The sequence below is a fragment of the Echinops telfairi genome, unplaced genomic scaffold (assembly GCF_000313985.2).
Source record: "Echinops telfairi isolate 266 unplaced genomic scaffold, ASM31398v2 ScPeMD7_7469;HRSCAF=8507_1, whole genome shotgun sequence".
NCBI lineage: Eukaryota > Metazoa > Chordata > Mammalia > Afrosoricida > Tenrecidae > Echinops > Echinops telfairi.
Window position 1 is genome coordinate 36,050,112 of NW_022111373.1, and position 14,019 is coordinate 36,064,130.

The 14,019-nt window shown below is 34.9% G+C and overlaps 1 protein-coding gene across 1 annotated transcript in view; it reads right to left on the bottom strand.

The window, feature by feature from the left end:
- FER (FER tyrosine kinase) overlaps nucleotides 1–14,019 on the bottom strand; it is a 222,544-nt gene that overhangs the window by 110,794 nt on the left and 97,731 nt on the right. The window contains exon 10 of the mRNA XM_045285087.1: nucleotides 3,932–4,054. Within this exon, the coding sequence (XP_045141022.1) occupies nucleotides 3,932–4,054 (123 nt within the window). The remainder of the gene's footprint in view (nucleotides 1–3,931; nucleotides 4,055–14,019) is intronic.

Consider the following 14,019-nt stretch of genomic DNA (forward strand, 5'->3'; position numbering starts at 1 on the left):
GACACCATTCCGCCTGGCCCTGCACCATACTTACAATTGCAGCTGTATGTGAGTACATTGTTGCAGCCACTGCAACAGTCATCTCTTTAAGGGGCTTCCTCTTTTTCACTAATCCTCTAAATTACCAAACATGTCAAGTCTCAGAAAATAAGGGCGCTGCCACCTCATGCTCCTTTTTTTTCTGTGATATAGGAGGGATCTGCTTATTAACCAACATGAAGTAAGAGATTAAGAGCTCTGAAGGAAGTGAAAATGTCTGAAATGTCAAAAAGTAAGAGTAAGTGAAGAGCAGAAAATAAGTCCTGGTAGTATAGTGGTTATAAATTGGACAGCTAACAACAAGGTCAACCGTTCAAACCACCAGCCAATTTCCCAAGAGAAAAACTAGGCTTTCTATTCCCTTAAAGAGTTACAATTGCAGAAACCCCCAAGGGGAGTTCTACACTGTTCTATAGGGTTGCTATGAGTCGGAATCAGCTTGCTGATTGAGTCATAGACCAGAAAAATGCTGTAGAGTATTGATTAATCAAGCCAGTTACTACTATGAGGTTATATTAATAAGTTTATATGGTATAGTAAATATTATAGAAACCATGCTTGTAATCACTACAGGAAATGAAAACACTTACCAAGATTTGATAACAAATTTAAATTTTTAGATCTGCTGAAGTAGAGGTAAAGAAAATATAATTATATTTATAGTTGATGTATATATCAAGTTATTTATGTATATATGAGAACTAAAGAAAATATCATTCATAAAATCATTAAAATACAAGGATATATATCAAGATAAGTCATAGGATTCAAGGAGATATTTATAGATTCAGAAATCAGCAAAACTATAAAACTAAACGTACTGCTATTGATTTCATTCTAATTCATAGCCTATATGACTGAGTAGAGGTACTCTACGGGTTTCCAATTCTGTAATTATAAGAAAATAGGCTGGTTCATCATTCTCCAATAGAACAAATGGTAGATTCAAAATATTCAACTTTTAGTTAGCAGCCAAAGGCTTAAATCACTGTGCCACTAAGTCTCCTAGAAAAGCAATAAACCCTAAACCTACTGCCATCAAGTCAATTCTAATTCATAGGAAACCTATTTAGGGATTTCAAAATTGTAAATCTTTATGGGAGCACATAGCCTCACCTTTCTCCCACAGAGTGACTGAAGAGTTTGAATCACCAGCCTTGTAGTTAGTAGCTCAAGGCCTAACCCACAATAGTGAATTATAATCAATTAATATGGTCCTTCCAGTCATAATCCATTAAGTGATATAATTCTGGACTTCATACACTTGTGGCTGTAGTCCCATTTTAAAGGCATTATCTACTAAGGAACAGGAAAAGAATGAGACCAATGCCTGACCTTAATAGAGGGTGTGAATTGAGCCACACTCTTTTATTTAACCGTTATCTTCATAACTGTTACATGTAATGCATAGAAGGAATGATAAACTACAACTGAGAGGAGAAAAGCTGCTTCTGGCATGGTCTGGGGAAAAGAGTTGCTGATTAAGATCAGTAGGAGGCCAATGCCTACTGGAAACATCCTGCCAGAGATACAATACAGTAATGAAGAAGATATTATTATATTTGGGTATCATTAAAAATGTGAAGATTTATATATATATTAATTTGATTGCACTATTCATATCCAATGTAACTCCTATCAAAGGACTTTTCCCAGCATGGGTCAGATAAGGTGGAGGAAGATACGAATAGGATTCTCCTCTGAGTAATTCCAAGCAATGTCATCCTGTTGTGTATAAAATGGGCCCTCTAAGAGGTTAGGATAGGTGGGTGTCACAGTTGTATCCTTCCACATATTTATTCAAACTATATGTTAAGCAAATAATCAGAGAAACTGATTTATGTGAAAAAGAATGCAGCATCAGGATTGAAAGAAGTATGTATTAACAACCTGGATATGTGAATGACATACCTTGATTGCTCAAAGTGTGGAGGAATTGAGGCACTTGCTCAAACAAGATTAAACTCAATACAATGATCAATATCTTCATAATTGGACCAATAGGTAAACAATAAGTGGAGAAAAGTTGAAGTTCTCAAGGATCTCATCTTGCTTGGATCCACAGTCAATGCTTATGGAAGCAGCAGTCAGGAGAAAAGACACATTGCATTAGGCAATTCTGCTGCACAAGACCTCTTACAAGTACTGAAAAGCAGGGAGTTGTTTTGAGGACTAATGTGTGCCTGATCCAAAACATGATATTTTCCAGTGCTTCATATGCAAGGGAAAGATGAACACTATATGTCCAAGACCCAAGAAGAATTGATATGCTTCAATTATAGTTTTAGTAAAGAATACTGAAAGTGTCATGGACTGCTAAAAGGGCAGACAAATTTGTCTTGGAAGAAGTATAGCCAGGGTGCTTCTTAGAGGGAAGGATGGTGAGACTTCGTCCTACATGTTGTCAGGAGAGACCAGTCCCTGGAGAAGGACATCATGCTTGGTAAAGTAGAGGGGCAGAAAAAGAGAGAAAGACCCTAAACAACACTGATTGGCACAGTGGCTACAGTGAACTCACGCACTGAAATAACTGTGAGGATGGTGCAGGACCAGGCAGTATTTCATTCTGTTGTGCACAGGGCACCTATGGGCCTAAATTAACTCAATGGCATCTAACAACAAGAAACCGGGTGTGAGCTCATTACCAGTGAGTCGGGAATGTACCGCATTCTCTACACCCATCAGCTGGTTTACCCCTGCCTGATGTTTGTATATTGGTGTGGTAGTCACCTAATCTGGTGTCAATTTAAGGATTGAGAGTGTAGGGGTGGAGTCTAGGCTGTCAATCTGGAGATAGCCAATGAGATTTCTGTGTAGGCCTATGGCCTTCTGCGAATTCTAGGAAATCTGGTACTTCCTCCTTAAAGAGGGAAGACACCTCTCTCTCTCTGCTACTCCCTGGGAGACATTGCAGAAGACAAGCCACACGGACGCAACCAACCTCAGAAGACGGAGAAGCCACAGAGAGACCCCTGCCAGCACTGAGATGCTTACAATGCCACTGGACCCAAAGACTTTCTACCCACTGGCTTGTGTTCGTCCTGCATTTGACTTCATTGCATGTGTTTCGTGAGTCTGAAGAGGACTTTATAGATTGGTATCAGACATATGGGCTAATATCAGAATTATGGCCTTGGACTGCATCAAGACTGGGTTGGGATTTTTTCTCAATTTTCACTTACTCTTGTATATAAATATCTTTCTTATACACATATGTATTGTTTCTCTAGTCTACCCAGACTAACACACTTGGATTAAACAGCGCCACCACCACATGAGACATTTCCTTAAACTTCGTGAATTCCAGTGGGATGTTGCAGAAACGTGAGGGAATATACTCCTGGGAGTAGTTGGGGAGGGGGATGGAATTGGATAGTAGCATGTAAGACTTGGACATTTGGTACATCATCATCCTCAACTCCTTGGGATTAGTCTGGTATTAATTCTTCTAAAAAGGATTATTGCCACAGTAAGGTAACAACTGCAGCAGCGCTCAGAGGACTTTGGGCAGCGGTTCTCTAATTAGCTTCTCTTCCTTCAAAGAGAAGCATTTCTAGATAATTTTGCATTCCTCCATTCTTAATAAAGGCACTGCAGTGGGTCTGGAGCACAAGGATAAGGGAAAGTAAATATAGCATTTAACAAATTTTTCAGGAAACAGTTCTAAACTGTTAACATGTAGAGATGTTTTTAATTACATTATGATTAACATAATGTATTTATAAAAAGAGAATCATTACCGTAAAGTCCTAGAAAGTAATTCAACTATATGTATAATATTTAAAATGTTATGTTACTAAAAATTTACATTTATCACTATACCACAAAAGTCTATCTGTCAAATACCAATGATGCTTTCGTCCTTCACATTGTTTCCTTTTCTGTTACTCACTCGGACTTCTTCTCATAGGTCTTAGAAGATTCCTCAATCCTCCCTTCTAGTTCCAGAACAGCTTCCTCCTTGTTTAAAATCGTCTGCTGTGTTTGCATAAGCTCTTCTGCTAAAGTTTTCAACCTAAAATGCAAAGTTTTCTCATTATTAATCTACAAGTTAATTATGCTCACTTTGAGAAACAAATTTTTTTTTCATTCATCTAGGGTTACATTGTCCAAAACAAGAATACCAAATGTAACATCATTTAAATTAACTAAAAATTATTAAAAGGGAAAATTCCTTTCCTTGATTACTTTAATCATATATGAAATGTTAAGCAGACATAGACAACTAGTGCCTCCTCATTGGATGGCTCAGAAGAAAGAACACTTCAATAACTGCAGCAAATACTCATGGGCAGTGCTAATCTAGAGAGTCTTGTTTCATCAATAGGATAGAGAGAAATCAAAGCAGAGAGTAGGAGAAAATAAAGCAAATAAGATAACTAAATGGCCCATCATGTCCCAGGTGGAAGAATATATGGTGAAATATCCATTTCTTGTTTTCAGACAGACGTTTTCATAATCTAACTTGAATACATTTTATCTCTGAGACCTTGAGCAAACTACTACTTAGTAAGTCTTAGGTAAATGGTAACAATATTATTTGTGTATGCTATCTCACTTAATCCTTACAGTGATATAGTTATTCTAAATTATCTAGAAAATGAAATAATTATCCTTATCTTACAGAAATTTTAGCTCAGTTGTTTGACAATATAAGTATAAGGTAAGTTATTTTTATTTTAATGCATTCTAATAATGCCATAGGGCATTTTCCATATAGATTTTAAATGATCAAATGTATAAAATTAATATTCACTGTCAAGCAAGAATTAATTTTTGGTAGCATAAAAAGTATTTTCCCCTTAGAAATATTTCTACCACAACTATACATGCAGTAGAGTAAGACAGGAAACTCAAGTACAAAAGAGAATATTAAAGAAGTCTATAAAAATTTTAATTCCCTTAAAGTTAAAAAGATCATAAATGAAATAAATAAAAGACAAGCTATGAAGAAATAGGTGTAGATCCTTTCCATTAAAAAAAAACTGAGGAAAAAAGGCAATACAAAATGAAAATACACACACACAAAAAGTTCAAATGATAAGTACATGAAAGCATATACAATCTGACACAAAATTAAATGCCTACAGTTCTTACATTATATTTATTTTAACTAAAATTAACATCTTAGACATTATTGTAGCATTCTCAATATTATAAAAAAAGAATGATTCATATACTACTTTGACAAATTGACACAAAATTCTACAAAAAGAAAGTGATTCATATACTCTGACAAATATGACACACTTAGAATTCTCTCTAATTTTTAAGTTAAAATATTATTTTACCATCTAAAAACCTCATCAAAATACTTGCACAGGGTGTACAAAATCTATCCACACAAAGATATTTATTGCAATACTGTCTAAAAAGGAATAAAGAAATGTCAATCCATTTATGATTTAAGTTAGCACACAGCCACTAAAAAAGAGTTCAATATAGACATTTAAAGTTCCTCAAAACATTTAAAGTTCCTCTAAATTAAAAGGCGAAATACAGAAGAATATATAGTACAGCTCCATTTATATAAAATACTTAATTGTATGAGGAGCTCCAAAAAGTTTGTGGAAAATGACTGAAAGAGAATAAAAATTTTTCACAAATTTTTGAAGCCCTGTCCTACAATATATACTTGTATATGTTTGTGTGTGTGAGCATATAGGAGAAGAACCAGAGGACGACAAACCAAATTTTCATCAATGTTTTTAACATTCTGAGACAAGTCGAATTGGGGAAGAGAATAATTTAAGGTAAGAAAGAAACTTTCATATTTTACATTATAGATGTTTATATTGTTTAACGTTCTTATAGCATGAATAAGTATATTTTTCTTAAGTTACTAAATAATAGAGATCGAAGGTTAGAAAAAGCAAACTATGTGACATAGTCAAGATGATCTCAGAATAGAGCAATACTATTTATTATCTTTTGCTTAGAAATAATAAATCCACAGCACAATAAATCTCAAAGGGTTTCTAAGGGTTTTACTACACTCTAACAAAACATATTCAGGGATACTTCTTATACTATGACCTAGAATCATCAGGGAGAGGTTAAATTAAGATGAGAATTTTTATTTAAGAAAATGCATACAGTCATAAAAGATTTGCATCAAACATACTAAAGTGATGTTTTGATTACTTTTATAGATGCTTTTATAGATAGATAGGTAGATACTTTCATAGATGCTTCAGTTATCTGGAGAACTCAGGCAAAATCATTCATTTCTGACAGTCATATAAAGAAGGTATTACTGTATTAAAATTAGAGAACATTCTCAAGGAGGTTATATTTCAAGCACCGGCCTCATTACTTATTAATCATAAATAAGTAAATAAAATTCACACAATGCTTTGTCATTTATAAAACTCGCCTTCTATATAATACCATTTAACACTCAGGAAAGTCTCCAAAAAGAACCCTGCCTCATAACTTGTCCCCACCACCCTGTCACCTCCTTGCTTCCTCCTATCCAGTGTGGAGGCAAGAACATTTGTCACCCCTGCCACGTTAAACTCAAAGCTAAATGTAATAGAACGTTCTTTTCATGTTAACATCACTTCCCTTTCCTGGGTGGAAGTTCTCTGTCATTTGTCTCTTCTACACCTTTCCCTTATTCTCTTCCTTCATAATTGCCCATTCGCCTCCCTTCTCAGCCCTTCATTCATTCACTTTATCACTTTCAACGGTGCTTACTAATCATACTGAGACCCTCTACTCCCTGAATGAGTTAGTCTCAGGAACCCAGAGGTACCCATTGTTCTCTGTCCTTAAGGTCTCTATGTGTTGGAATCGACTGGATCGCAGTGAATTTGGTGTTGGGAAGGATATTACTTGTGTCAGGCACTAAGCTAGACACGAGTGATACAATAATAAATAAGTTTGGTCAAGAAACTTACATTCTAGGAGATGGAACATCGACATTTTATCCTCCAACCCTTTCTTTTCTTCTTCTTCTTTACTCTCTTTGACTATTACTGTTTCCTTTCCCTAGTTTCTTCTCAATGCTTGTCTCTGTACCATATCCTCCGCTCCATCCTGGAATACACATTCCCACCAAACTGTAAGATGCAGGCACATAGTAGGTGCACATAGTAGGTGCTCAACTTAGTTCCCTATGTCCTGTTTTACTCACTGGAAACCCACCCGTTACACTTTGGCTGCAATTTCCTAATCACTTCAAGGGTCTCCTAATTTCTGACATGCTGAATTATCTAAAAAGTGAAACTATATAGAACCACCAAATGTAAGAACATGATGTAAGACGTCGACCCATCAGCTGATTTTGGAGGTAAACTAAGCACTCCTGTAGTGGTGGGGAAAAGGAAGTCATCGTTCCCTAACATGAACAATGGTCATGCATAGGGCAGATTCTTTTCACGTTAAAAAAATGATCAAGACAATCACTTGCTTTCAGAATAAGTTATGAGAAATATTTACTAAATTTTATTTTAAAAGCAATACCCTCAGGTGAATATTTAGTTTTCCTAAACTAATATTTCCTTTAATAAAATTGAGAAATTCAATATAACTTAACTTTAAGACTATATCACTTATTGTTAAACTTTCTAGCACAGAAGTTGAATTATAGCATATTCCCTATTAACTGTTGGTATTATTAACCATTTTTATTAGCACTAGGTAAAATAAGCATATTTCTGGAATATAAGCTCAGGATGTTATGTTTTACTTAAAAAAAAATTATCTGACCCTTGGGTACAAAAACTCATGTTACTCCCAAGGTAGGATGTTTATGTAAAAATCCCGAGCCAGTTATATTTGTATTATTTGCACATTATTACCAATTACCAAGAATAAGTAAAATCAAGTAATATTGTAAGCATCCTATATTCATATATTCAAGCTATTCATAATCAAAATAGTTTATCTCTTTCCAGCAATGTTATTTCCAAGGTCATTAACTGTTTGGAGAAATGAAGAATTTCAATTGCATGAGAAAGGAATCTTCACTTGTATTTTTTTGTTACTCTTGATGTAAACAATAGAGAGAAAAAGTATATATACACACAGACATGCACATGTGTATTGATATGATGTTACAAAACAGATAGTCCCATTATCACAAATTTAAAAGAAATCTATTAGAAATTTTATTTTTAATTTTACATTACTCTCATTTCTTCATATAAAACCTTTAGAAAAATTCAAGAAGCAATATCTTATTGTGGTAGACAACATGGTTCCATGATTAACTGTTTTGATGCCTTCTTTTTACTTGGTATATTTACCTTTAAGCAGAATAGAGAAAGAGGAAAGCAGTGTCTCATTCCTGAGACACTGCTGCCATGATTAAGCTTCAAGCACATTATACTTAATCCCATTACTCACACATCACTGGTACAAGGCAATTCTAACACAGAATATCAAAATCTAAATCTGTAATCTCTTTCACTTCCTTTAGTAATTCTCTTGAAAAGCATCACTTAAGACAATCAATGAGGGATTAACTATGAGGTCATGTTTATTTATTATGGGTTTTGGCTATACTATACATCAGCTTACTTGAGAGAAGAATGAAGTAGTATGACTTATTTTCTTTCAAATTCTAGTTTGGGCAAAATGACTTTCACCTAGAAAGAAAAAAAGCCTATCACCAGTTTACTACTTTAGAATCCCTAAAGAGCCAGAAAGAAATTTGAAGTTCAAACAAAGGCCTAGAAAAGCTAACAATATTTCTGTCCCCTGGCAGGGATGTTATTGCCGATGTGCTAGAATTTACTACATGTAAAATTTAATATTGAAAGGCTAAAGAAAAAAAGGGGGGTGTATAAAATAAAAAAGAAAAGAGATCAGAAAAAATTGAACAATATTTTTTCCTCTAATTTTCTAGTCTCTGATCATGTCAAGAATGTAGTATCTTTTTTTTTTTTTGAGGCTTTACTCTTTTGGCAGTCTCAGTGCAGACAAGGCATTAACTAAGCTCTATACAAAAACCCCTCAAATAAAAAAATTAAATAAAAGTAAGACTTTGAAGTGAAAACTGCTTAATATTCCTAAAGCTCTACAAATTCATGGTTTCAAGAGTTAAAGCAGAAAAGAAATTATTTAAAATCGAATACCATGTCTCCCCCCAAAAATTTATTTTTTAACCTGGCACATTGTGGATTAAAGGGAAAAAAACTAACAGTTACAGTATATGAATACATAAGTTTGCAAATTTCAAAGAACTATTCACCATGTCACTATTATATTTTTATATATTTATATATAATAGTAATCGTTCAAATAGCTTATAGTTTATATTTTTTTAAATATCAATGGCATATTTCAATAGTGATGATGCAAAACAGTTAACTGCCATAAAATTGCAATGCCTAAAGAAGAATTAAATGGAAGAAAAAATTAAAATTTAAATAACTGATGTAATAATTAATATTTATTGAGTGACATACGATTTTAGGTCATTTAAATTCCATAATTCTTACAACACTTTTATTTCATCTATTTTACATATGAAGAATGAAGGCACAGGGAGGTTAAGTACCTTGTCCAAGGTCACAAAGCTGGTAAGTGGAAGAGCCAGCATTAGAGTTCAGGCAGCTTAGAGCATGAATCGATAGTCTTTAGAAGTACATAAACCCTATGTGATTTCACCATGAAGATTTTATTCTATACACTAGAGCAGCGGTTCTCAACCTGTGAGTTGTGACACTTTGGGGGTCGAACGACCCTTTCACAGGGGTCGCCTAAGACCATCGGAAAACACATAAATATTTCACAATGTATAATTACATATTGTTTTGTGATTAATCACTATGCTTCAATTATGTTTAATTATGTTCAATTTGTAACAATGAAAATACATTCTGCTTATCAGATATTTACATTATGATTCCTAACAGCAGCAAAATTACAGTCATGAAGTAGCAACGAAATTCACTTTATGATTGGGGGTCACCACAGCACGAGGAACTGTCTTAAAGGGTCGCTGAATTAGGAAGGTTGAGAACCACTGCACTAGAGCTTTAAAAAGTTTGCAGGAAAATCCCATTATCTTTTAGTTCCACTTTTCCCTGAACTTTTTGAAGATTCTTGATACATGTTTCTATAAGTGCACTAAGATGTAAATACAAAGAGGTTCACTGCAAGATCTCAGTAACAGACGGTAAATTTACAGTGTTGCAATGAAGCTTAGCCTTCAAAGCTCTACCTCTGCATACTTTTTCTAAAAAGGTATAAGTTCGGTGCCCTATAAAACCTACATCCAACCCTGGTAATAAGGCACGCTGGATATAACCTAATCATCCATCAATAATCACTTCATTTGATTATGTTACATATAAGCAGTAACACATCATTCACCACTACAATTTCATATATGTAAAGGGCTATGCTTAAAATCTCATTCGTGAAAGAAAAAACATTTACACACATGCATATGCTATCATATGCAATCTTTTCATGAGTTAATCCAGGAAAACAGACAAAAAGGTCTAAAAATAAGGAGGGAGAATTTTGGCTTTCATTGTATACCCTCTTGTCAGATTTTATAGATTTCACTATCTATATGCATTACTTTTATTATCTACATGGAGTAAATTAAAAATATAAAAACCTAAAATAATTAGTATAAATAACATGTTTTCAGTCGTTCTACAGCAGTAGTTCGAATGACACAGTAGGTAAACAGCTGGCTATCAAACTAAAAACGATATGGCACAGGAGAAAGATATGCCAATCTTCTCCCAGAAAGACCACAGTTAAGGAAGCAATTCTGCTATGGCCTATGAAGTCACTCAGATTAAGAACTGACTCAATTGCAATAAGGCTGATGTAACATTTACTCTAGCTTCAAAGCACTGGCTGTCAACTATCATTATCTGTACCTTGTAGCACTCTTACAGAGACCCAATTTCCTTAAAAACTATAAAAAAATTTGTCAAATAAGTTCTTCACATCCGAGTTGCAGTCAATGAATATAACCCTTTAAGCCATAATTCTTTATTAGATATATAATAATTTTGGACTTAACCTCTGTGCCTATAATTCCATTTTGAAGGGTGTTCTCTACTATACTAATGACAGGATTAGAGTGAGATTAAACCTGGCTTCAGCAGAGGTTGTGAATCAAGCACCCTCTATTTCCTTGGGAGCATCTTTAAGACTATATCTTAGTAGAGGATGTGCGTTAAGATACTGTACTACCCTTTTTCTTCCTTGCTTGGGATGTACAGTATATATAAACCAAGCAGTCTTTGTTTCCGTGGGTGCATCTTTAAGATTCTACTTTACTAGAGGATGTGACTTAAGGCATCATTCTTTGTTTCCCTTGGACCACTTTATAGTTCTACCACACATCACACCACCTGAAAGCCATATACCTCTATTTCCTGAGTGAGCTTTTGTGGAAGCAATAAAACCTACCGTGAATTTTGGACATTTTTAGCTTCAGGCTAGACACTGGTTTGGATAACCTCTGTCCGACTTTCAAATTTGGGTCTGAGCAGCATCCACCACAATATGAGACATTTCCTCTGAGTTTTGTGAGTTTCTTTGGGATGTTGCAGCAAATCACAGAACCCAGCACTCAAGGGAGAAGTGGGGATAGGTTGGGAAAAATGGAGCAGAATAGTATTTTTTTTATTTAAATAATCACTTTACTAGGGGCTCATACAACTCATCACAATCTGTACATATGTCATCTGTGTCCAGCACTTTAGTACATATGTTGACTTCATCGTTCTTACGACACCCACTTTCCACTTGAGCCCCTGGTGTCAGCTCATTTTTCCCCCTCCCTCCCCCCAAACCCCCGATAATTTATAATTTATTATTATTTTATCATATCTTACCCCATCCCACATCTCCCTCACCCACTTCTCTGCTGTCCGTCCCCCAGGGAGGAGGCCACATGTAGACCTTGTCCTCTGTTCCCCCTTTCTCCCTCTCCTTCCCTCCACCCTCCCGCGATCGCCACTCTCTCCACTGGTCCTGGGGGGTTCATCTGTCCTGGGTTCACTGTATTTCCAGTTCCCAAGAATAGTATCTTGGAAAAGCTGGATATCTGGGACATCTTTAATCTCCAACCCTTTAGGACTAGTCAGGTATTAATTCTTCTAAAAGAAATTATTACCATGATATCTTTTACTTATTACATGAGATTTCCAATGTTGCCATGATAATTGTAATATCTGGGTTTATAAGAAAACAAATGGAATAAGGACTACCATTGCCCAGAGTAATATTACTGACATCTCCCAATTTCTTCCTTTATTGAAAAATAAATTGAAGAAAGAAATTCTTTCTTGTGATTCATTCATTAAAATATAATTGCATCAGAATAGCATTTTATAGATGATTTCTATACCATGACATAAATCTCTATAGCTTTTCTCTAGACTAAACAAGATCTGGTGGCTCCTAAGCAAGAGATATTTGAATTTTATGTTAATTATATCCATCTCATAATATACAAACTAATCCAACTACAGTACAATAAGGCCATCAGCCTTCTTCCATGTAGCTCCTTTACTTCCCTTATTTCAACTTTCTTTCCAACATGTCGTTTCTCCTCCATTCCTTCCTTTTATAAATCTTTATTGATAATTCTCTGTGTTAGTCTGGGTAGACTAGAGAAACAAATTCATATGCAATCATATGATATGAAAGAGTTGTATATAAAGAGTAATTGTTCATTAAGAAAACATCCCAGCCCAGACCAGATTAAGCCCACAAATCTGGTATTAGCCCATATATCTGACACCAATCTATAAATTCCTCTTGCATGCAATGATGCTGAATATAGGATGATGACAGGCCAGTGGGTGGAAAGTCTTGTGGATTCAGTGGTGGTGTAAGCATCTCAGCACTGACGTGGGTCTCCACGTGGCTTCTCCAGCTGCAAGGCTCTGGCTGCCATCAGCCTGTCTCCATGCGGCTTTTCAACAAGAATGTCTCACAGGGACTGAGCATGTGTCCTGCCTCCAGAGAGCTATTTATCTCCTTAACACCTCCAAATGAGGTCATCAAACTGCCACCTGATTAACAGGCTAAACTCTACCCCTTCACTCTTAATCTTCTGAAATTGACAATAGATTATGTTAATTACCACATTCACATAAGTAAAATTCACCAATTTTAAAGAGGCATTATGATTTTTGCCCAAGTGCCCCTGACCCTCATCCCCTGGTAAGCACCTCTAGATGAATTTATCTATTCCAGATATTTCCTGTCAGTGAGATCATACAGTATTTTCTTTCTTATATCTAGCTTATTTCAATTAGCATAATATTTTCAAGGCTCATCCATGTGGTTGTATATATTAGAACTTCATTTTTCTTTATATCTGAATAATACTCATATCACATATTTATCCATTCATCTGTTAATAGGCACTTGAACAGATTCTTTTAGCTACAATGAATAATACTGCAATAAACATCAACCCCAAGTCTTATGTCTTCTAACATTTAACATCTTTCTAAAACTTTTCAGCTCACTCACTCCCAAAAGGCTCCTTAAACAAATCCTGAGATAATTCTAGTATACATTCTACCAGAAACTAAACTTAAGACTGCACGGAACAAACAGAAACTGGAAATGAGAAGAAAAGGCAAAACATAGACTCGGTAAACCAAGGTCCTATGTAAGTGTGTAATGTTAGCAGTCTTTGGTACTCCATTAATTGCCAAGGATGACATTAAATTCATGCCATCCCTAAGGGATAAGCAAACATTTCAACTGGTATTTCAGCATTTTGTCCAACAAGAAAAATCAAGAATATCAGGAGTTGAAATCAACTTGAAAGCAACTATTTTTAGTTTTACATAGGTACTAATGTTAAATGAAAAGACAATAGTCAAAAATAAAATTGACAAATTCAGAATAAAATAAAAATTTAGTACAATTTGTACAACACAAATGAGGAGATAGAAATCTTTTGAGAATGATATTATTCACTATATTAGGATGTAAAGTTACTGCTTATCACAATCAAGAATGGATCTTCGCCTGTTA